This window comes from Ochotona curzoniae, unplaced genomic scaffold (genome assembly GCF_017591425.1).
Source record: "Ochotona curzoniae isolate NIBS_2020 unplaced genomic scaffold, NIBS_Ocur_1.0 contig_2855, whole genome shotgun sequence".
Lineage (NCBI taxonomy): Eukaryota > Metazoa > Chordata > Mammalia > Lagomorpha > Ochotonidae > Ochotona > Ochotona curzoniae.
In genome coordinates, this window is record NW_024465615.1 from 2,308,447 (window position 1) to 2,334,309 (window position 25,863).

At 43.3% G+C, this 25,863-nt stretch overlaps 1 protein-coding gene across 4 annotated transcripts in view; it reads right to left on the minus strand.

Annotated features, from left to right (window-relative positions):
- The window catches only part of EFCAB14 (EF-hand calcium binding domain 14), a 53,292-nt gene extending 30,862 nt beyond the window's left edge, over positions 1-22,430 (minus strand). For 2 of the 4 annotated variants that reach the window (XM_040977807.1, XM_040977806.1), the window contains exons 1-3: positions 21,308-22,430; positions 19,831-19,979; positions 8,315-8,460 (exon numbers count right to left, since the gene is read on the minus strand). In XM_040977807.1, coding sequence (XP_040833741.1) covers positions 8,315-8,460; positions 19,831-19,979; positions 21,308-21,492 — 480 coding nt within the window. In that variant the 5' untranslated portion in view covers positions 21,493-22,430. The remainder of the gene's footprint in view (positions 1-8,314; positions 8,461-19,830; positions 19,980-21,307) is intronic. The other 2 variants (XM_040977809.1, XM_040977808.1) reach the window with 1 other exon arrangement.
- Between the last annotated feature and the right edge of the window lie 3,433 nt (positions 22,431-25,863).

Consider the following 25,863-nt stretch of genomic DNA (forward strand, 5'->3'; position numbering starts at 1 on the left):
GAATATATTCTAGAGAGTAGGCTACTAACTTGGTTATAAAACCACACTTCTTTTTAAATTTTGATGATCTTTACATAGTTGATTAGGGCTCAAACGGCCAAGGGCTATAGGAAAGTGGGCAAGAATATTGTTTCCATATTTTCTTTTCCTTCCTGTATCTTGGGGAAGAGGAAAGGCAGAGAAGCCACACCCACCCTCCCAACCATCCCAGGGTCCCCGCTATGGGGCATGCTCCAAGGGCACTGCTCAAGTGCTTTTGATAGTTCAACTGTTCTGATTTGCTGCCAATTTTGCCATTCCAAGCACCATGAAACCTTTCCAGAATCCACTGGCTGACATAGTCCACCTTAGCATCTCCACTTGTCCAGATTTTCACTGACAACACTTGGCTGGAGTAGTTGATCAATTTGCTCTGTCCTCTGTTGTGGTATCAGGTATCCTATGCAGACTCCAATGTTCTACCATATCCTCCATGTGCACCTGGATATGCTCTCCACTGCTCTGTCTGAGCCTCTGAGAAGGTTCAGCTTCGACACATGCACTCCATGGTCAGACCATGGAACCTGCACTTCTCTTCACAAGTGGGGTACTGAGTCTGGCAGTTCAATTGAGGGGATCCCCAAAGAAACTTCATCTGAAGTGATCCCATACCCGATTCTTGGGTGTGCTTGCCAGTACAAGATCCAGTACAGACTGTCACCCCAATCAGCCTACGCACATGCTCATGGTTGCAATTGCTGGGTCAGTTCTGCTTCCAGCCCTGTCTTCTACACAAACCAATGGGTGTTGAAGCCCATCCTAATCTTGCCCACCACACACTTGGCCCTCACGTAAACCAGTGGGAGCTGAGCTGCAGCATACTTGGGGCAACTCTCAATAACCCTCACCAGGCCTGCCCCCTGCCCTGGTTCCCTTGCCTGCCAGTATGCACAGCAGGCTGGTCCAGTCTGTCCCACATCCCATTCAGCTTTCATACATGTCAATGGGCACTGAAGCCTAGTTCTCCCCTGTGGGGAGCGGGGAGGGGGGCACCTGGCCCAGGGCGAGGAGGCGGAGTTGGTCTTGCCAGCAGGTAAACAGGAAGTCATAGGGATAGGCTAATGCCCTCGCTGCAATTATGTCATTGCTAATGGCCTATCACATAGCGCCAAGTGGACCCACGGGGAGAAATGATTGGTGGAGAACGATATAAAAGTAGCTGGTAAAAGCTAGGATGACTACAACGGACAGACGGATGGACAACGGCGGATGAGGATAGATGACAACCAGAAAGATGGAGAGACGATGATGGAGAAATACCGGAAGGAGAACGAGGGCCGGAATGAGAAGAACAGAGCAGGGGAAGACGACGGGGAAAGGAACAAGGTCTGGAGCAAGAGGAGAGGGATGACGGAGAAAGACGGGATGAGGAGAAGAAGGACGGGCGGGAAGAAGGGCGGCAGAGAGAGGGCTGGAAAAGCCAGACCTAAGTAAGGGGACAAGAACAGAGAAATGCAGAATAAAGTACGGGAAGAAGAACAGGAAGAATGGTGGCGGAGAAAGGGCTGGAGAAGCTGGGAGGAAAGCTAAGGCCAATGGAGAAAGTGGCAGTGGAGAGAAGGTTTTAAACTTGGCTGCTTTTGGCATTGAGGGGTCTGGTTGTGGTTCCAGCTTTTCCCAGACCCTCAAGAGTGTGCCTCATCATTTTAGTGTTGCTGCTGGGCGGTGGCATACCCCAACTAGCCACACTATCCAGGCCACACACGCCGACACTGCTGCTCTGTCTAGCCACTGCTGCCCCAGTCCTGGTTTTCATGCTCACCAGATACAGTGGCAACCAAACAGGGAGGTGCCCACTAAGAATCATACTTCTTACTCAGTAAGATCACACTGATCACCAGCATTCTGTGACTGGACTCCATCTTTTAGCGTTCCTCTCCTTATAGTGCTAACATGTGTATAACTGGAAAAGAGAGCAATCTTTTGAGATGCTCTGCTCTTTCAGAGGTACATTCTAGAAAATAAGATGGGATTCAAGCATTATGCCATTTATCATTAAAACTCACATTTTAGGAAACGGACTTTGTGGTACAGAGGTTAAGCCACTTCATGGAATGACCACATCCCATTTCAGTGTGCTACCATATTGGAGTGCCTGTTTTATGTGCTGTTTATACCTTTCTTCTGTTCCAATTCTCAATAATTTGCCTGGGAGGCACTGGAAGATGGTCCAGGTATCTGGTTTTCTGCTACCCATGTGGCAGATCCAGATGGAGCTGGTTCTTGGCTTCAGCCTGGCCTAATCCTGATTGCTGTGGACATCTGGGGAATGAACCAGCAGATGGGAGCTCTCTCTGCCTTTTAAATAAATAAATACATTTTTAAAAAATCACTTTTGAATTCAAAGAAATCTATGAAGTTGAATTGAAACTATTAAGAAAAAAAAGTTGGCATGGTAGTGAAAAGATGAGTCATTTCTTTTCATTAGCAAAATTAAAAATAACTTGTAGATCATTTGTTTAACAGCTCATCTTACACTATGAGTCTAGAAATGTTGCTTTTTGTTTTTTCCTTTCTGGCTTTGGGGTTGAAAGTCAAGAATTCCTTAAATAGCTAATAAAAGTTATTATAACAAACAATCATCAATGATAAATGATGATCCCTAGTAGTGACCTGATGACATATCTTTCCAATTTGACCTACTGAATTCCATAGAGAATATGTACATTTAGGAGACAGAAAAGTACATAAAAACAGGGTGTAAGGGCTTGAGCATTTTAATGCTAACATTGCTACATAACTTCTTTTAGCATGGGTTTTCTTCTCTATGAAAAGGAGATAACACCTGCTACTTCATAGGTCTACAGAAGCAAAGAAAGGAAATCACAAATGTAGAGTAACAGTGGCCTGTACAAAGGCAGCATTAACGAATGACAGCTTATTCCTTCATCACTATCATCACTGATGCCATCATCATCTTCATCATCATAATTAAGGCTCACAATACATACACAAACAACTGTCACATAAAGTATTTGGATTGCTGCTTACAAAGAGACTTGGAGAGGATTCTAGGAGAAAGGCACTTCTACTGACCTGGGTCTTTATCTTTGTGGCCTTTTCCCAGCGAGCCAGAGATAATATAAATAGCTAAATTTCCCCAAGCACACTGTATTTTCATTCATGTAGGCGTTTGAACATACAGTAAATTCTTGTTACTGGTGGTACTTAAGCTTTAGAAAAGTTGCAGCAAACCATGGGTTAGTGGCTACTGACACACTGCTCCAAGGGGAAATACAAGGTTAGGTTGGTCCAACCCCTGCAGTCACATTTTTGTCAACAACTTAATACAACACATAACCTCACATTTTATGTGTGTTTCTGTCTAGCTGTGTTAATGCATTTTGTTAACTCGCCAACACTGAACTTACAGCCAGCAGCACTGTCACTCATGTCTGAAGGAAACCTAAGACATATATCTTCTCCACAGGGCACAACATGGTTTCCTTGCACATAACAGTAGGTGGCACTTTAGCACTAAGCCTAAGGGGACATTTTAAACAGTGAAACCAACAAAAAACACAAAATGTGGCATTAAGTATGCTGCAAAAAAGATACTTGTTTACAGCTTAAGAGCTGGAACATGACTATAGTATGCTACCTCATCCAGCCTCAGCTATAAAAATGTGTTGTTGGTAGCTGAAACATTTCAACACTGTGCACATGCTGGTGAATGACAACAAAAGCACACATACACACTGGGTTCACAAACACATTTTGGTGAGTAGGCAAGCTGACAATTTATGAAAATCAACGGCAGTGATTTTACCTAGAATGCCTTTCTCTCTCTCTTCAGAATCTACCTGGCTGATTCCTATTTGCCCTTCAGGACTCAGGTTAAGATTTCCAGTAAACCTTATGTGATCTCAGGCTTAGATGTGTATTTAAAAACTCTAACACAAGTCATTTATTTCTTACTGTTATCAAACTTATACTACTGTTTCTGTTTCTTCCATTTGACTCTAAGATCTTTAAGGGAGGGATTCTACATGGTCTGAATGTGTTCTCCCTAATTTGAGAGGCAGGAAGATGGGGGAGACTGAGACAGAAAAACAGAGGACACACACATACACATAGCACTCCCATCCACTGGCTCACTTCCCAAATGTCCACAATAGCCAAGGCTAGGATGGTACCAAAGCTGGGAGCCAGGAACACAATCCAGGTCTCCCAAGCAGGTGATAGGAACTGTCACTTGAGCCATCATTACTCAGGGCTTGCATTAGCAGGAAATCAGAGTTACAAGCTCAGAAGCCGACCAAGAAGGTACTGATATGGGCTATGGGCTTCTTAACTACAAACATACATGCCTGTTCCTCCCTAAATTGGTAATGTTGAAACCTAAGCCCAAGGTAGTGATATTAAAAGGTGGAACCTTTGGGAGGTGATTTAGGAGGGATCCATCTTCATGAATGTGAATGCCCTTATAAAAGAGGCTCAAGAAACAGCTTGTTTGTCCTTTTTTGCAACATGAGCATACAGCAGGACATCATCAGCTATGAAGCAGAGAACCAGCTTGGCCCTTTGATCCTGGACTTCACAGCTCTAGAACTAAGTTGTTTATAAGTTACCCAGTCTAAGGAATTTTGTTCTAGTACCCTGAGTAGAAGACAGAATCCAAAGTCTAGCTACACAGACACAGCTCATACACGTCTGATGAATGAAAGGTCTTTAAAGAAGAGGCAGAGACTTCCTATAATGTCAGGAGGTAGTATAAAATGTTTCACTAATAAAACAAAAAAAGATATTTAAACTACTAAAGATTTGTTTATATATACACACACACACACACAAATATATATTTGTTTATATATTTCACCCTGTACCCACCCTGTGGAAGACCCAGAAGCAGCTCTTGACTCCTGGCTTCAGATCAGCTCAGCTTGGGCTGTTGTAGCCATTTAGGGAGTGAATCACTGGATAGAAGATCTTTCCTCTCTGTATCTCCTTCTCTCTGTAAATCTGACTTTCCAATAAAAAAAACTGCCACTAAAAGTATGTGAACTGGGCCTGGCGTGGTAGCCTAATGGCTAAAGTCCTTGCCTTGAATGCGTTGGGATCCCATGTGGGTGCAGGTGCTAATCCCAGGAGCCCTGTTTCTCATCCAGTCCCCTGCTTGTGGCCTGGGAAAGTAGTTGAGGATAGCCCAAAGCCTTGGGACCTTGCAACCGTGAGGAAGATATGGAAGAGCTCCTGGTTCCTAGCTTTAGATCGTGCAGCTCTGGCCGTTGCGGTCACTTGGGGAATGAATCATTGGATGGAAGATATTCCTCTCTGTCTCTCCTCCACTCTATATAATTGACTTCACAATAAAAACAAAAATAATTCTTTAAAAAAAGCATATCAATTGACAGTTACATTTAGATACAGAAACCCAGCTAAGTACTAATTTTATTATGATATTTTTTTTTGACTTAGGACCAATGTCTATTATATGAACAGACCATCAGAGACATATAACAATTCTAGAAAGTCATTGAGACACAAAGTGTTCTACTTCCTTCTGAAACAATCAGAGGCTCAGCTTCATAGTCACCTGCCCTCACAGATTTACCCTGCAGAGAATTCCTCCACATCCAGTGTCCCTGAAGGTATACTGAAGCTCCTGTTGGAAGGGTGCCAACGTAATTGTCCCCAGTTTCAAATTGAAAGTTCTGTGACAGAAGTAAATTCTTCTATATACCTGCCTTCTTAGGTATTTCTTTTATTAAAAATAATGGTCAGACCAAAACAAAAGGATTTTCTTATGTATAGAACCCTGGTTAAAGAGAATTCAGAGTCCACAATATGTATTAAAGGTTTGAAAATCTGTTTCTTCTTAACTAACCACCAAATTCCTTTTTGACCATTTCCATAATGTCAGTTTACAAGGAGATGGGAAATAGATAGCTGGCACTGCATCTCCATGCTAACAATCTTCTTCTGTCAGGAGAGTAACTCCTACGTTAGCGTTAGCTAATTACAAAGGGCTACAAAGATGCCAAAATTATCTTTTAGCACTTTTACATGGTCCACTTTGACCTAATGTAATCTCTGGTCAATCTGCTCATTTGCTGTGTGAATGTAAGTAAGACTAGCTTATTCTTACAGCAAAAATTGAAAAAATATTTGTTATTCCTTAATTATTGAGAGCTCAAGGATAAATGATAACTAGTGCCTGCTACAATTTTTTAAAGATGTAATTATTTTATTTGAAAGGTAGAGTATCATTAAGTGGAAGAGGGAAACAGGGCAGGGTAAGGCTGAAGCCAGAGTCAGGAATTGCATCCTGGTCTCCCCCATGGGGAGCAGGTACTCGGGAACTTGGACCATTTTCCACTCCCTTCCCAAGCACATTAGTAGGAATCTGGATCAGAACTGGAGCCAGGACTTGAATCGCACTCAGATAGGGGATGCTGGCTTCTCAAACAGCAGCTTAACCAGATGTGCCACAACACTATACCCTATTTCATGAAATAATTTATAAAAGTGAGACAGAATTGACCAGAAAATAAAATACCATGAGTCATCATATATATTAAGGGTAAGATTAATAGATATATTAAGGGTAAGCTTAACAAATAAACTTTTATTTCAGTTACATACAATGCCTTAGTCTGTTTTCCTCATGTTGTTCAACTGAATACTGGAGAATGGAAAATTTATAAAAAGTAGACCTCTTCAGCTCAACGTTTTAGAGGTTGGGAAGTCCAAGAGCATGGTGTTAGCATCTGGTGAGCGCCTCCTTGCCACATCCTATCATGGCAGAGAGTATCACATGATAACACAGAGCTAAGTGCCAGCTCAGGTCTCTCTTTCCTTTCCTATCAAGCCACTGATAGCATCACAAGGCCCTGCTTCCATGACTTCACATCTATCTAATCCCAAGTACCCTCCCATAGGCTCATCTCTAAATAACACTAACATATGAATTTGGGTATTAAATTTCTAATACCTGGTGGCTGGTTAACTGCTCCACTTCAGATCTAATTCCCTGCTTGTGACCTGAGAAAGCAGTAATCGATGGCCCAAATCTTTGGACCCCTGCACCCATGTGGGAGACCCAGAAGAAGCTCTTGGCTCTTCGCTTTGGATTGGCTCAGCTGCAGCCTTTGCACACATTTGGGAAGTGAACCAGCAGCTGAAAGATCTTTTTCTGTCTCTCCTTCTCCCTGGAAATCTGTCTTTCCAATAAAAATAAGTAAATCTTTTTTAAAAAGGTCCAATACATGAGATTTTGGGGAATGCATTAAAATAATAACATATAAGTATGTATATATTTACTGAGTAATGATTTTTTGGTTTTAAATGCTAAACTGCTACACTCCCAAACCACTGCTCAAAGATACAGCTTCAGAAATGCCTTGAGTACTTTCTTCTAGTACAGTGCCACTGCTCCTTCTGAATTCCCCAATTCTACTCAGAAGAGAATACCATCTTACTCCCAACAAGGAAGACTTCCTATTTTGAGGTCATCTTTGCTGTTGCATGTATGTATATTGTTCACTTGGCAACTAAGTTTCCTTTTCAATGCACATTCTTTTCTAACCTAAGTGGAAAAACTGAATTCAGCAGCTGGAGTTACTCAGTGAATACTACAGCACCATTAAATACACAGGATGCTTGGAAAGCACCGTCAGAATAAGCCCTTCTGATCTGGCAGAGTCCCTTTTTTATCAATCAGTGCTAAGTTCTGGCCATGTAGTGACTGGAAATGCTTATGTCCTAGGCTTACTTGCCTGGTCAAGGCATTTAACCTACTCTACCACCTGCTATTAAACCAGAGCAACTATCATTAGTTGTTGATGGATCCTGATTTGTTGTTTTTCAGTGTATGGCACTATACTGTTAACTTCATCTGTAAATTTGTAAACTCTATTAAATAAAGATACATTTCATTATCTAATAAAAAGAGGTTGTCCATTATTCCTGGGCATTAATTAATACTCCTTCCTGCCCCAAAGGAAAAATCCTCAAGAATTTCCAACTTTCTCTAGTCTGCTTGGAATTATGTTTAATTATTCTTTTGTGTGTGTGTGTGTGTGTGTGTGTGTGTGTGTGTGTGTGTGCAGAAAGGGCTAGCATTTTAAGTAATTAGTAATGCACAACCATTTAACATTTTTAACAAATGCTAAACTCTATTTTAACATTCTGGGATCACAGTATGAAAAACTCGAAGTGAAGAAGAAAAACAACCTGAAGTGAATTTCTCACACTGAGAAATTTATATGAAACAAATAACCACCCAAAATAAATAGTGAAAGTTTAGGCAGAAATAAAATCACACTTTTGCTACCTGCTTATTCATTTCCGTGATGTTTATCCAGATTTTGCTTATGCCCAGCTCTCCAGATTCAATCTTTTCAAGTTGCTTTTGCTTGGTGAGTAGGTCTTCATTGAGTTTGGGGATTTCTTGAAATGAGTTTTTCTGATTAGATTCCACTAAAAGTAAAAGCAAGAACACTCATTAATAATTACAAAGTTTTCTTGTGGCTTCAAAAATGAAAAGCTGATCAAATGTAGAAAAAAAGATGGCTTGATAAAAGTTAATTCTGGGAGGACAAAGACCAAATTTGCATCTGCCAACTATACTGTTCTTTTATTAAGTCAGGTTTATTATGACACTGCAGCTCCATTTTAACTGGGGGCTAGTTTGTTACTGGCAAGGCAACCTTTAAGATCAGGTGACGCAGGTACTGAGGGCAGACTCTGCTCGGGATGCCTGCTTCCCAAATCAACATGCCTGGGCTTGAATCCTAACACCCACATGAGAGAGCTGAACTGAAGTACCAGCTGCTAGCTTTGGCTTGGCCCAGCCCTGGCTAGTCAGGTGACTAAAAATTATAACAAAGAACATGAACAAAGCTGGATTAGAATCTCAACTCTCAATGTTTGTAATCTTGAGCAAATTATTTAAATTCTTTGAATTCTACTTCATCATCTGTAATGAAGTGATAAAATAATTTTCCTCAGATTGCTAGACTTAAGTAGAAGAATGACTCCAAAGGCTTTACCAAGCTGGTCAGGCAAACAGTGAGTTATAAATAAATGTTAAGAACTGACTAGCTCAACTAACAATTATGACTTGTCACTGAAGACTTAAAATCTTACTTTATTAATTCTAGAGGTGACATTATAAGGATTGTCTTTTTCATAAATAGCAAGCAATATTTTAAAAAATCTTTTAAAAGAGTTTTTTAAATTACTTATTTGGAAGTCAGACCGACAGCCTCCCTCACAGGTGCAGGTGCCCATACACTTGGGCCATTTTTAATGTTTTTCTTAGTCTATAAGCAGGAAGCTGGATTGTAAGTGAGGCAACCAGGACTCTAGAACTCGAACTGGCACCCATATGGGATGCTGGCATTGCAGGTGGCTTACTGGCTATGCAATAATGCTAGCTTCTCTTAAATTTTAAATCACCCAAAAGTTCAAGATGAAACAGAAGATAAAGTAATATGCCAGGGTAGGCACAGCATGATATCTGGATTTTTTTTGGGAAACAATATCTTAAGAGACTTGGCAGCCTGAATACAGAGGCCTGGAAGAATGTTTTCTGTTACAGAGAAACACAGCATTGATAGGGGTCAGAAATACAGTATCGATAAGGGTTAGTCCTCCAGAATAAAAATGCCTCTATTTTTTTTTCAAGCTACAGACTGACTGATTAGCTATGCTTTCTTTAAAACTAAATACTAAATATGAAACAATTCATCAAAATGTAAGCTCCCAGACCTTGCTTTATTTATTGTATATGATAAGCACTTAACACACACCTGGTACATTTTAGGCATTCAGTACAACTGCATTATCAGAATAAATCTGTTTTTTGCCTGCCTCCCAGCCATATGTATTGCTTTATTTACCTCTGCAATCTAGTAAAGAATATTTAATAAATAAAAAACACAAGCTAACAAATACACTGAACAGGCCCCTCATAAAATTGGAGGTGGTAATGGTAGTTATTTCAAGCAAACCCACTACTGGAAAATTCAGAATTGAGCAAAGAAGTTATATATTTCTATTCATTTTTCAAAAATACATGCCACAGAATTTCAGTTTAAGCAAGTGACTTCCCAAAGTGCTTCTAATGCAGTATTTGATTTACATACAGCTTACCAGAATATGTCCATTTCACATGGTAAGAATATATATATATTTTTAAAAGATTTATTTATTTATTGGAAAGTCAGATATACAGAGAGGAGAAGAGACAGAGAGGAAGATCTTTCGTCCAATGATTCACTCCCCAATTGAGTGCAACGGTCGATGCTATGTCCATCTGAAGCCAGGATCCAGGAACTTCTTCCGGGCATCCCACATGGGTGCAGGGTCCCAAAGCTTTGGGCCATCCTCGATTGCTTTCCCAGGCCACAAGCAGGGAGCTGGATGGGAAGTGGAGCTGCTGGGATTAAAATTATGGCACCCATATGGGATCCCGGGCTGTTCAAGGCTTTGGGCGAGGACTTTAGCCACTAGGCCATGCCGCCAGGCCCGGTAAGAATATTTTAATATTCAGTCTACACTAATGGAGATCCTAGTATTTCACTGAATTGCATTTTCATCCAACTTATACAGAAAAATCCATTCCATGAATGTTTTCTATACTTAGATGGTCTGACAGCCCACTAGGGGGACACTCTCTTCCTCTCTTTCTGCAGCCAAATGCATCAAGTAGAAGACAGAGGTGGGGGAAGAAATAAGACAAATAACATGCATAATAATTAACTAATATATAAAGTTGGCAAGTTCTGCCAATACTTTGGGTTCTGAGGACTATATGAGCCAGTGGGGATCAGGGTCATGATCTGATTTCAGGCTTTTAAAAGAGAAAAGCCAACTAGGCACTTCTGTATATAAAAGGGAGGAAATGTAGTGAACAATTTATGATTATTAATTCATGTTCTTTCAACATGGAAAGTGACTCATTTAAAATTTAATATGTTAAGACTCAAAAGAATCTACCTAGTTCTTTTGACTTCCTAATTGTGCATATCAGAAAAATGGAGATTTCTACATATACGCTTTCCAACAGAACATACTCAGTGCCAATGGCAATATTTTATATTTATATTGTATTTTTATAGTTTGCAATAAACTGAGGCTTTCAGTCCACTGGGTGGTGAGGAGTGGCTGTAGAATTACTACACAATGTGGCAGATGTCTTTAACACAGAAATGCCAAAGTACTTTGGTAGTACAAATACATCTTTATGTTTTATGGATGGAAAAATGAAGGCTCAAAAAGAGTAAGTGGCTTGTGCAAATTTAACAGCTAGTAATGAGAAGCCAGGATTCAAACAGTGAAATCCTCTGTGTTTAGGACCAGCATTCTTTCCATTTTCTCTGGACGCCACAGACATTCACATCTCAATGTTCTCATCAGCACAAAACCATTTTTAAGTTTTATTTATTTTTATTAGAAAGGCAGATTCACAGAGAGGAGAGACAGAGAAAAAGATCTTTCATTTGCTTGTTCACTCCCTAAGTGGCAGCAAAGACCAGAACTGGGCCAAATTGAACCAGGAGCCAGGAGCCCCATCCAATTCTCCCATGTAGGTGCAGGGTCCCAAGGAGTTGGGCCATTCTCTGCTGCTTTCTCAGGCCACGAACAGGGAGCTGGATGGGAAGTGGAGCAGCCAGAACATGAACTAGTGCCCATATGGGGTTCTGGTGCTTGCAGGCTAATTGAGCTATCATGCTGACCTCTAAGTTCTGTACTAAAAAACCAAACCATAACCTTAAGTATATGAAATGCTCAATTTATTAACATTTTCGTCTCTTCCAAATTTGGTGTTTTTGTTTGTTTGTTTTTTGCTTTAACATTTCTTAGTTTAATGACATTAGAGGACTGAATGGGAATAGAATTTTTCTCAGAATAATTGTGGAGGTCTTCTGAGGTACCTGGTTCTGGCAAAAGAATGCTGAGCCAAAAGTTTTAAGGCTGAAGGATCAGATTACCTATTGACCATAAATTAAAATGTCAAACCCATCTGTTTTATTTCTATTTCAGGTGTTTTAGCAATCCCTCTTTCTTTCTTCCTAAGTGTCTAGAAAAACTTATTACAATAAAAAACAAGGGACTGTGAGTTTCTCAAAAAAGTATTAGAGCCAGACAAGCAGGTGGTCTTAAATGTGAATTCTACTGCTACTTTGAAAGAAACAAGAAAAAAAATTCACTGAAATGTATTTAAAGTAGAAGCATATTTCAAATAAAGATTATTTAAATTTACCAAGACTTCATATAGACAAAAAATACTGGGTAAGGAGTCCACATGGTTCAGCCTAGGCCAGACTGCTGTAAGCTCCACCCCTTGCTCTCAGTAAATAGTGTTTTCAGACATTCCAGGGGTTGGCATTTGTATTGTAGCAAATCAAAGCCAACAAAAAACTGGCCTGACAATTCCATATCTGTCTCACTCAGCTGGCTGACAAAAGTAGTCAAGGTCCAGGAGAATGTTGCTTAGTAGTAAAAAGCATGTCCACGGCCCAATATTTGATATGTCCTGAATATAGTATGATCAGTACCTGGTGTTAGCAAAAGTTCAACAAGTATTTGTTGACTGATTGCCAGGGCCATTATATGTACATTTTAAACATGCACTGTAGGAGGACATTGTGAGCCTGGAAGGTCAGCGAGCACAGGTTTGCAGTTCATTGGACAGTATTTGCATGACAACAACCAAATGGCAGACTCCATAGAAAAACAAGTTAGAGGAGAAGGCACTAGGAAATTGTTATTAAAGCAACAGGCTTTTGAGAATGCAAACGAGGATTGCCAGGCTGTTATTCGTCCCATAAAAGAGAAGGAAGATCTTTTGGGTTACCTCAAAGCCTGTCGCAACATAGGCACATTTAAGCACCGTGCCCGCCTAGCAGCACTTGAAACTTTTGCCATTCAAAAGCAAATTAATGCTAAATGTTTTAACTGTGGCAAGCCAGGACACCTGAGAAAAAATTGCAGGATGCTTCCTACAACTCAAAGATACTACGCTGATACTTCTAACAGTCACTCCCCAGGAATATGTCCTAAGTGCCAAAGAGGCTGGCACTGCAAAAAGGAATGTAAATCTAAAGTTGATCATGGTGGCAGACGCCTGTGGCCAGAAGACTCCTGGAGAAGCCATTCCCAGGTCCTAAACATTCAGGAGTTTACAAAACAGGAACATCCTATTCAATTTGTGCCTGCAGAGAAGCTTCAAACTTAAAATAGCCAGCAAGTAAATCCTGGAGGCTGAAATTCCAATCAATTGTGGTGAATGCATGTTATTCATATAGCTCTTTTTCTATACAGCATTGCTTAATCATGTATGCCAATTTTTAAGTACAAGTTTTTACATTAAGTTATGTTCTCTGTCTCATTAAGTTCTTATTGTTTAAAATTAACAAAGTGATGTTCTTGCTTTAAGGAGTATTTGGGCGACGGCATCATATCGTTACAAGGTGAAAGTTTGCTGTTTCTGTGTTAATGTACCCAAGTTGTAACTGAATGTCTTTTGCAATATTTTATTATACTGAGGACACTGGAATACAAGAAAACTGGGATACAGGCCTTCAGTTTAACCGCTAGATTTCACAATAATGAGCAATTTCAAGGTCTTTTGTTGTGATAAATGTTTAGCTAACTGATTTCATCTGCATATCCATTGCAACTTTTGGGAACTTGGAATTCAAAGAAAAGACTGGGCTTTTGTAAATCTTGAAGGTTTTTTGGGGAGACATTTTAAAAAAAGGAGTGAAATTTTATCGTAATTTTGGTATAGAATTGAACTGTAACACACTGTTAGATTATTTCAAGCTATAAGTTAAATTAATGTGATATCGTCTACAAAGTGTTTGCATGTATTAATGTAATTCTCGTATTTTTGGCTAGTAATAAAATCTCTCACTGCCTTTAATGTGTCAAGGTTTTGTATTTGTTTTAAAGATATTTGAGTGATGTTCTCACATCAATAACCAATTGTAATGTATAATGTGTCATGCTAACTTCAACAACAAATCTTTCAGATATTTTCAGCTACCTTTAAAAAAGCATTTAAGTATTCAAAGGTTTCAAATCCTAGGGCTTCCCTTGGTATTCTTCCGAGGCCTCAAGAATGCCAACGGATCTACCTCCCATTTTGTGGAGACAGTTGACCAGGCTATTGGATTATATTAAGATTATTGCCAAATGCAAAATGGAGTAAAATTTTATTTTGTCAAAATGTTGTATGCTTCCATGGAATTGTGAAGGTTTAAATTTTAGTTTGCATGCTTTTAATGATTTAGCTCTAAAGTTGTATCTGGTTGTTAACTATGCATTCTTAGGATGCCTATATTACTGGGAAGACTGAAATTTGCATTTTTAGATTGACGGAGGGATTTCATAGCGGCGATCAATGCTTTTCACTGAGTTTCTTGGATCAAGACTATTGATTTAATATCATTTCACTTACAGGTTTCTGGTGAGCACTACTACTAAGCTTGGTTGAGAATAATATTTTAAGTCTCCAAAAGTGTGTGTGTGTCTGTGTGTGTGCGCGCATACATGTGTGTCTTAACATTTTGTCTTTTGTAAAAGTTGTTCAAAATTGTTATCATGTGTTGCTGTTTGTTTAGCAACAAGAGCAGGTGGCCTTGGGATTATGGCAACCTACAACCACTCCCCAGAGCTTTCTGATAGAATTGTAAAAGTATCTACATGATTTTAAACTGTTACTAAATCTAATTTACTTTGTCCAACAATATATGTTTTAAAAACAGAGGGGGGAATATGCTACTCCTGTGCGTGCATTAATTTGGTCTTATTCACCTTAAATTTTCTTCACATTTTGCCTTCTAATGAGCAGCTGCTCTGCGTTACTGGAGGCAGTTTGCAGGCCCAACGCAGATGTCTTTGGTTCAATGGAGGGACCTAGCCACTCACAAGTGTAGAGGTCCTGACTCCTTGCTAACTGTGGGAAGAGGATATGCTTATTTTCCCAGGAACTGAGCTGCAGCCTGTGTGGATACCTACTCGTAAAGTCCTGGACTCCATTCACTGGAGGAAGTGCCTGCAGTAAGACAGCTTCATGACCTCTTTCTGAAAGATCCATCACCATCAAGGAAATATTGGAGGAGAAGGACAGACCCCTCCCAATACCAGGTGATATGGGAGATTCTAAGAGATTGGTGCATCAAGCACAACTGTCCCTGACATGATGTACTTGATAATACAACTGAATGATTGATACTGTGGAACACTAATAATCTATGGGAAAGGTTATGCTCTTGTCCCTAGAATTTCCTGATAGATCTTCAAAACTGTGATAGATCTTCAAATCTTCCCTATGGCTCATCTGACCTTGGAAGTGCAGCAACTCCCTTCAACGCAACGCTGCCCCTGGAGAAAATGGAACCCCCAGTGGAACTGCCTCTAAGAACTGAAAACTAAATTGGTTTAATATTCCTCTTGTTCCACTACAGGTCAGGAGTGCAGAGAAATTCTCCACCTTCTTAGGATGTTTGAGGAAGACTTAAAGTGTAACTTATTATTCATAGATAACAAATTCTTGACTGCCTTAGACATTAGAAAAGCCACATTAATTTGCAGCGGGATCCAAGGACGACTCTGACACCCTCTTATAGGAGGTTGTGTGCACAGAGCAGGAAGGGATCTCAAGGCGGAGAAGGAGGATAAGAGGAGTTCTCTATCCTAGTCCCAGAGACCCCCGGAGGTCTCCCATGTGCTTTCACTACAGAAGCAGTGGATGCCTGCCTCATCAAGGAGGACCTTATCCCGACTGCCAAGGGGATTACAAGGAAGGTGAGTGCTCTTGGAGGCCGAGAACTCTGAGGTCAGTCCTTTCCTAGTGAATTTCCCACACGGGATTGAAGCAGCCCAGTTCCCTTGTGATAGGGTCTGGTGACATCGGAACTTCAGCCAGGAGCCCCGGGTGGCACTCAGAGACGACTGGACTCAGGAGGAGCTTGCTCTAGTTCTTACCTAGCTCCAGCCGTGGTTCCCAGCCCTCTCTTACACCAACCATCAGGGTTGCTTGTGAGCCCCAAAATTATTTTAGATACTAGAGACTAATAAAGGTCAGCTAACTGGTAATCACCCAACTTGTACCTAACTGATAAGGCTACAGAGAGACATGGATAGAACATTTGGAACAGTCAGAAAAAAGGCCATTAACTTATAATCGCTCAGCCTGTACTTACTGGTCAGGCTCCCTATTTGCTTTTCATGGACTTTACTAGGTTAGGATATAGAGTTAAATTCTTCCTCATTCACTAGGTTGTTGGAGATTTCCCTGCTCACCTGCCTAACGCTTTTGTATGATTTGGTAGAATTATAAGACTGTTTTGATTATCCTAAATGCATAGAAATCTGTAAAATCACACTTCAATTATATAAATGGCAAGGCTTAAATTGTTAAGTTGAGATTCTCCCCAAAACTTTCATCAACTGTTAATACTAACTGTATAGAAACTATGATGTTAAGTTTATACTCAGCTGTTACATATGATGGATGTTAACTGTTCACTGTCCCTGTGCAACTCTGATTTAGGTTAGCTCGGGAGAAATTATAGCTGTTAATATATATAACATTGTTTCTCCCCATTCTTCTGCTCTTCCAAGAGCATGTTCCCCCAGCTACAAGTTTCAGGCTTAATTTTATAAAACACAGAAGGGGGATTTGTAGGAGGACATTGTGAGCCTGGAAGGTCAGCGAGCACAGGTTTGCAGTTCATTGGACAGTATTTGCATGTCAACAACCAAATGGCTACCTTTGGTATAAACAGCATGTAAATGAGAACACCTGGTGGGATATACAAAAAAAAAGGAATTCCAATCAAGAGAGGGAGACAGTATGGACTCTCAGTGTATAAAGTCTGATGTCCCTAATAAACTTCGGCTTTGACCATCAGTCAGGGTCCACGCGTGTTATTATCGGCTCCGTGCACCAAGTCCGTCGCTGCGGGACAGCGACAATGCACTTTCAAAGAAATGCCCTGAAAAGCTCAGCTAAGTATTAAATAGGGATTCTATAATCACAGGTACATTGACACAGGAATCCCTGCAGGGCAGAACCAGCAATCTTCTGAAGTGTGTAAACATGCAATTGTTACATCTGATCCAGACAACCCATGGTCCAAGCCTAGGAAGCACAAGTACGGAGAGATATGTGTTCAGTGGTTTTTTATGGCTAATTGGTCTTGAGACCCTCATTTCTAAGTTATGATTACTACTTACAAAGAAAACTGGTTTTAAAATACCTCACTAACTACAAAGACAACCATTAAGTAGAAGCACTAACCATGGAGCACTCACTTCAGTACTTCATATGCTGTACTCTATTAAAAACAAATTGGCAAACCATATAAGCTAGAATGAGTCTGGTAGAGTTAACTTAGTGTTAACTATTTCCATTCCCTGAACCAGAAACTCATAAGAACACCAAAATGTGTATTTCAACATTCGTTCCAAGCAACATCAGCAGATATGTCATTTACTCAAGATTAGCTGTCCTTAAGTCAGGTTCAGAACTTGAGTAACTTCAGGAAACAAAGGGGTAAAGGAGAGCTAGGATACTATTATCTCTGGGGCTTAAAAACAGGAAGAGCTCCTAGTCCCACATGTAAAGCCAGATTTCTTCATGACCTTGAGAAAAACCTCGTGGTCAATTTCCTGCTGTGTTAATGCTATTAAGATTAGAGTATTGGGCCTGCCACTATAGCGTAGCAGCTAAAGTCTTTGCCTTGAACATGTTGGGATCCCATATGGACGCTGGGGTGGCCCACTTCCCATCCAGCTCCCTGCTTGTTGCCTGGGAAGGCAGTCGAGGACGGACCAGGCCTTGGAACCCTGCACCAACGTGGGAGACCTGGAAGGGGCTCCTGGTTCCTGGCTTCAGATTGGCTCAGCTCTGGCTATTCCAGCAGCTTGGGGAGTGAAACATCGGATGGAAGATCTTCCTCTCTGTCTCTCCTCCTCTGTGTTCCTGCCTTTCCAATAAGAATAAATAAATAAATCTTTTTTTTTTTTATTTTAAGATTTATTTTTATTATTATTTTTTATTGGAAAGGCAGATATACAGAGAGGAGAGACAGAGAGGAAGATCTTCCGTCCGATGATTCACTCCCCAAGTGAGCCGCAACGGACCGATACTATGCCGATCCGAAGCCAGGAGCCTCTTCTGGGTCTCCCACACGGGTGCAGGTTCCCAAAGCTTTGGGCCGTCCTCAACTGCTTTCCCAGGCCACAGGCAGGGAGCTGGAAGGGAAGCGGGGCTGCCGGGATTAGAACCGGCGCCCATATGGGATCCCGGGCGTGCAAGGCGAGGACTTAACCACTTGCGCCACCGCGCCGGGCCCAATAAATAAATCTTTAAAAAAAAAAGATTAGAGTATTTGTGATTTAGTGCTACTGGCTCCTTAGCATGGAAAATAACCCTTGAGGGGTATACAGCAGGTTAAGCAGTGTAATTCCCAGCTGTTCTACTTCAAATTTAGCCTGCTAATGCACCTGGGAGGCAGTAGAAGTCCTGGACACTTAGACCCCTACCACCATTTGTGGCTTCAAATTGGCTGACAAGCCCATATTGGGATTGAACAAGAGGATAGAAGAGCTCTCTTTCCCTGTTGCTCTTTCAGATGAAAGGCAAGAATCCCTGAAATGTACAACCAAAAATTTCAGTTTTGATACCAAAAACAAAAAAACTACAGAATTTCAGTTTTCTAAAAAAAAAAAAAAGGTAATACAGAAACAATGCAAGTTTCTTATAGAAACTTTCAGAAAAATAGCTGTTGGACTTGCAAAACATAACTTTATATAAAGCTTTGTTAACCTGAAAAATTCTTTGAACTCTAAAACTTTCATGAGACAAACGTTGTTGTCAGTTAGTTGTGCAGTGTTCAGGGCAGGTATTATTATGACCATTATTCGCCCAACATGAATATGCCATTGAGTGCAAAGAATCACAAAAGTTTCTTAAAATTTTAAAATAACACTCATTAATGATATTCAAAGGGTCCTAATACCTTGGAACAGATAGTATCATATTTAAAAGCATATCTAAGGACAAAAGAGAAATCTTAGTTTCTTGCTGGAACCTTGAAAATGGATAAATGTGTAGAAAATCAGTTCCTACAGTATTTCTACTAACTTCTTTCAGAGGAATGACCAAAGTTGATTTTAACGACATCTGCGGGCACTTGGAGACATGTGTATTGGCTGACACAGCTCTTGGAAATAAGTGATGTAATACAACAGTGGTTATAAACACGTACTTGCAGCAAGTGTACAAGAGAACCAGGTACAAATTTTAATTCCATATCACTTAATTATTGAATAAGTTACTTAATCCATCTACACTTGTTTTTTTGGGGGGAGTACAAAATTGATAAAAGTAATACCCATCTTCCCGGACTGTTTGGGGAATAAATGGGCTGTGTGTCAGCATACTATAGGCATTCCATAAATAATACATTATCCACTCCTCAGTTCCTACCTGGTTTTCCTTTTGGGTGCCTCTGTGAGGTGGAAGGAAATAGCCAATGTTGCCACTGCAACTTTACACTGGGGGAAGTCCCAGCCCCTTCCTTCTGCGGTCTGAGCACTGAGTGCAAAGCCACTGTTTCAGGTGCTGTTTGGCCTGATGGCTCATGAGCACTGGAGAGAGGACTATTAAGTGTTTCAGCACACGAACTGACAGCCAAGAAAGGAGCATAAACATGCTGAAAGTGAAGGTACAATCGCTTCAGAGTGGGCAAAATTCTTAATTTAGCCTGGTCTGCTTTATCCTAGAATTTGGAAAAGATCATGCTCTGAGAAAGGGGAACCACTTACTTGTCCTGAATTTTTCCTTGAGGGCATCCAGGTCCTCCTTGAGAGCAACCTGCATCCACACCAAGCCAACGCAGGCCATGACACAGGCAGCGAGGATGACAAAAGCACAGAGTGGGTAACAGATCTTGCAGCATCGTAAATAGTCTCCCCTGATGTAAGAACAAATCCAACCATGAGTACGAATGTGGTCATGAGTGCTGGAGAGCTCTATTGGAAACAGCATACCCGAGTTGCCATGCAATTATCTTCTCTAATGAATAACTAGTGGATTTTCCAGGGGAGATAGGATAATGCACTTCAATCTGAACAGCAGATTGAAAATGATTAAATAATATAGCCTAAGCAGAGTCTCTCTACTGACTATGAAGGTTTCAGACTTCACTTGAACCTGAGGGAGGGCTGTGGGTCACGGGCACACCTGCAGGCACTACTGTTGCTATCAACTCAGGGACAAAGTCTCTGAAGACAAGCTCAGGTTAGAGAAGTCTTTATAAAGACCGGAGCTTCTCTGCAATTTCATCACTGCACTATAATTTGCCTACCCATTTCTCTGTTTCAAACACACACCCACTCACCCAAGGCACCTGTTTTAGTCTACTGAAACTTCATAAACTTTTGAGCAAGTTTTAGCGCAAGCAGAATGGAAGAAATAAGATCTGTAGGGTTAAGTGGACACCTGGTATATACTCTAGCTTATCAGCTGGGAAGGAAACAGAAAGCAGCTAGATTTCACACTGTACCTCAACCAGCTCTCAGAATGTAAACTAACCTGTTGGGCTAAGTATTCTAGGATGGACACATCCTAGCAGTCACACCTCCACATGTGGAAGGCCCTTAGCCACCTAAGCTAAGTTCTTAGGGCCCAAACTCTAACAACATAAAATCGCAGACATTGCACTCCACCTTCCCACATCCTCAGCAGAATCCCCTTTCTTTGGGTGCTCCTCCTGAGAGGGCCCAAGGGCAGGCTCCCTTAGACCTTTCCTACCATGGTCCCAAACACCCAGCACTCATGAAGCTATCTGATTTCTCAAAACGGCTTTGGGGAAAAAGGTCTCTCCAACCGGGCTCATACATTCTATATCACCTTGCTCATCAATTCCTCCTCGAGACTTAGATCCATCAAGGTGCAAAAAAATCATTTGCAGTCTTAATGTCCCCCCCCCCTTTTTTTTTTTTTTTTCTTCCAAATCTGAGTCTGAAAGCTCTCTGCCTGTCTCTACAGTCCCCTGGGCTCTTGGCATATTCCCCAAGTTGCATTTCACCCCATGTTAGCAGCCCTTCTTTCCACACCTAAGGGCAGAACTCCAGTTCTAAAAGATCCGAACTTCTCCCTAGCACCTTTTGTTCCTCTTGGCCTTCCAAAGTTTACACTCCCTTCTTCCCATGGACTTACTTCTCTTCCCATCCACGTGCCCTCCTGAAGGCCAAGGGGGTGCCTGTTCCCCATCCCATCCTTTCCCATCACCTCACTCACTTGACAAAGCGCGAGCGATTTCCAGCCACACCAAACTCCTCTTCCTCCTCGGAGCTGGACTCTGTGTCCGAGTCAGGGGGCTCCGTGCGAAGCAGTCGGTGGCTGCTCGAGCCTTTCTTGGATTTCTTTCGGCGGCTGTCCCCAGCCAAGCCGATCAAGGCATTGAGCTCTCTGCGTTTCTTCATTTTCTTGTGCGGGGTGAGTGGGGCCGCCACTCCTGAGCCGCCAGGTTCGTACCCGACGCCCAATTCCCTGGCTGTCTTGCAGTTGCCTTCCAGGGTGGGGAATCCCGGGCCAGAGCCCCCTGGTCACTCCCACCCTGGGGGTGGGACTGACTAGAACCGCTGGGGGCTGGAGACTGGAGCCCAGAGCAAACTGGGAGCTCGGATTTGAGGGTCGGAGTGGGGGGCTGCGACGGGTGGGATCACATACAAGCAACCCTGGAGCTTGTGACTCAAGTGGATAAGGTCCTAGGCATGCGGTGTCAGCTACGCGCAAAGGGGGCGTCGGGAGGCAATCTTTATCTCCCAAAGGGGATAAAAAGCCAAGTCAAGAACGTGAGATTCTCGGCCCCGACACGGGGTCTAAGTGTCCCCACGGAGCTAACGAGGAACACAAGGGCTGATGACTTCTGGAGACGCGGGACAAGCTTTCCAACGGAGAGGGGAAAGAAACTTGTTCTTGAAGCGGAGCAGCGCAAGACGCTGGGAACTCGATAGTTCCTTCCCGATCTGACAGGTGGATGCAGCAAGGGCTCCCGGCAGCCACGACCCCTGACTCCTGCCTGGGATGCCGGCTTGGGGTGTGCGGGGACCGCCGCGCTCTCTGAGTGTGAGCGCCAGGCTAGGAGGGCCCAGCCCCGAAGGGAGTCAGTTCTGTGATGGCGGGGACCCCAGCCCTGAGGGTCGTGGGGCGCGGTGCTGAGGGCCACTCCTGCCGCAAGGACTCTCAGGTGTTCCGCCACCGGCGACTCGTGGCAACTCACACGCACCGCCCCCACGTCAGCCGCGACTCCGGTTCCCGCTCCGGTTCCGGCCGCGCCAGCTCCCGACAAGCAGGTGGCGGCGGCGGCGGAGGCCGCGGGGTCCAGACCGGGGCCATCGCTCCAGCCCCGGCTCACTTCCCCCTTGGCAGCGGCCGCCGGCACCGCCTGCCAGTAAGCCGTGTTCCCATTGGCGGTCCTCCGGGTGACGTCACCCCAGGGGACGAGTGGGGTGGTGGGAGGCGGGGCCTTAAAGGGGCACAGCCTAGCCAGTTGGGGAGGCCCCGCCCCTCGGGGCGCCGCCTGGGGCAGAGGCTCAGCCGAGCCGCGCCCGATTTCTGGTTCCGGAGGCGCAGGGGTGCGGTGGACAAGAATCAGGTGGTAGTGCACCTGCGTGGAGACTTCCTCTGCCTCCCTCATCCCCAGTTGTGTACTGAATTAACCAAGCCTAGAGGCGCCGCCCCCTGACTCGCAGGTTGTTTACTAAAAGTTTATGCGTCCTTCAGATTAATGACCCAATTGAATGTACGCAGTCATCCAGCAAATATGTATTGAGAAATACGTGTCGGAAGCTGTTGTAGAGCTGTGTATGCACCGATGAACACCATACGCACTCTCTTTTGGCCTTCCTGTGTGGGGTTACCAGCCCTAGCAAGCAGAAACACGACAATCCAACACAGTTTGGATTTCAGATAAGCAACAAATCATTTTTTAGTGTAAGTGGATCCCCTGGGATATCTTCGTCCTGAAAGATGCTCCGTGTTTTCTCTGAAATTCATGCGTAGTTGAGCATCATGTATTTTACCTGCCTTTCTGTTCCTGCAACTTAACAGTAAATATTGTGAAGGCACGGGGTGAGGGAAGAATGGACCCAAGACAAATTGAAGGGCAGGGCTGGTGGTCAGACACTCAGCAAACGAGGAGTAGGCTGGGCGATGGCTGCAGGAAGAAGTGACCAGGATGGGGATGTGGTAGGACATGAAACTGCCAGGTCAAGATCTTGCAGGGTGATGCTTCTGTGTTGGGCCTCTGGGAAACAACAGAAGGCTTTAGGCTGAGAGGAGGCATGCTACGGATTTCTAAAAATCACTGTAGCTATCCTGTGGAAATAAAAATCAAGGAGAGTGAGGGACACAGAAGGCCAGGTGCTCGGGTCCAGCTAGAGATGACCACAGATGGGGTGGCAATGGGGAACATTCTGGGTGTTTCCTGAGGATCGAGTGACAGTATTTGCTGACGCTTCGGATGAAAGGTATTAAAACAAATGGCAGGGATGACTCCAGGGTTTGAGGTGGGACAACAGGACAACAGGAAGAAGTCAGAACTGAGCCCCGGGGGCTGGGGGGGGGGGTTTTGTCCAGCAGGTTTGGAGTGAGCTTAGATGTCAGGTAGGTTGTATATCCCCAGGGAGTTCTGGGCAGAAATTGAGACCTGCAATATAAATTGAAGAGTCATCAGACACGATGTTTAAAACAAAGTGCTTTGAACTATATAGAAGAAAAGTCACTTCAAGTAATTTTTAAAGAAAATTTTATATTTTTAAATATTGTTTACATAGTTGGGAAGAATGCACGCCCATGTGAGCCTCTGATTGGGGGGCAGGGTTACGTTTGGAGGAAGGTGGGTGGGACACATTTCAGGATTTTTTTCTCCTGTGTCTGTAAGGGAGGAGGGGGAAGGGTTGCTCTTTGTTGTCAAACTATTTTAGTCCTCAGGGACGTGGGGAAGAGTGTTCCAAGGGTGTTACCTGAGTGGCTTTGATAGTTCTGAAAAGTTGTTAGTTTCTCCAGAGAAATATCTTTCCAAGGTCTACTGGTTGACAGAGTCTACCTTAGTGTATCTACAGACCCAGGATATGCTGCAAAGCTTGGCCAGGAGAATTGTCCAACTTGCTCTGCTCAAATCCTCTGATAAGGCAGTTGGCATCCCCTGCTGGCCTAGATGAACTGGTTAATATGTCCCCTGTGTGCATTTCGGCATGGTGTCCACTGCACAGGCATCAGCAACTAAGGAGGCTCAATCCAGATATATGGACTGCAAGTTCAGACCACACATCCTATTATTTTCTGGGATGGCTGGGGTCTAAGTCCAGTGGTCTAGTTAGGGACTCCTCTGAGAAAACTTGTCTTGAGGTGTCCTCAGACTTGACTCTTGTGTGTGCCAGCCAGTGAAGGGACAGGTGTGGTCTGTTACCTGCACCAGTCAGTGCACAAACTGGGGGATGCATCTGCTCGGTCAGTTGTACCCCAGCTCCATATCTCACATAAACCGGTTGATGAGTGCTGCAGCCCAGCCCAGCCCATCACATAGCTGGTCCTCATCTAAACCTGTGAGTGCCTAGTTGAGATGACCCCCAACAACTCCACCAAGCCCACCCCAAGTCCTGGTTTTTGTACATGTCAGCTGCTGCAACTTAGTCTGGCACAGGCTGCATCCCATCTGGCCCTCATGCACACCCATGGGTGCTGTGACCTTGCTTAGCCTGATCTGCCCCCAGACCTGGCCCTATGCATGCTGATAGGTGCTGCTGCCTTGTTCAGCCTAGCCTACCCCCAGCCCTGGTTCCTGTGCTGACCAGCAATAGGTACAGTTTAGCAGAGGAATGCTCACAGTTCCCTGGATAGGCATGTTCCAGCCCTGGAACTTGTGCCTACCAGGGGATACTACGGTCTAGCCTGACATGACTCACAATCAGTCCTATCATTTGTCAGCCAATGATGTGGCCTAGCCCAGTTGGCTCATACCCATTCTGTCTCTCTGGATCCCAGTAGGTGCAGCAGCCTAGCATAGCCTGGTCTACCCCTAGACCCAGCCCAAATGTTGGCTAATGAATGTTGCAGCCCTTTAAGAACTGGCCTGCACCCAGTCCCATCTCTTGCTTACATGTGGAAGCAGAGGTCTAGCAGCAGAGTCCCAGAGATTTCCCTACCGGGACTGCTTTCAGCCCTGGGTCTCGTGCATGTAGTGGAGGCTGTGGCCCAGTCTGAGATGGCCCTTTCCCAATCTCAGCAGTTGACAGCAGGTGCTTCAGCATAGACAGTCCAGTCTGCCCCCAGTGCAGTTCTCACAGCAGATGCAGCAACCTAGCCCAACCTGGCCCACTCCTACTGGGGGGTGTTGCAACCTAGCCCAACTGAGCATTGTTACATGGTGCAAGCAAGATCACACCAGACATGTCTAAAGTTTTACTAAGGAGTCTTTATTAACCAAGCTTGGTGATAACAGAGTATAGTAAAATAGCAGATCACAAGTTCAATCAAAGCAGTATACAGGGACCATGATAATGGAACATACTAAAATAACAGATCACAAGTCCAATCAAAGCGGTATACAAGGACCATGCTCAGGGGATTACCTGTGCTGGATCAGCCAAGAGTCAAGGTGCCAGAGTAACGGAAACACCTGACCAGAAAGAGATAGTGAGCCCCCACTTCACCGGCCTTTTAAAGGGGCTTGTGAGGGGTGTGGTTACACAACAGTGCAATACCATCTCCTCTCAGTTGATAGGTGTCACAGGTGGGCAGGAGTGAATACCTGAGTGTTGTGAGTTAAGGAGTTAATTGGCACTCATTGG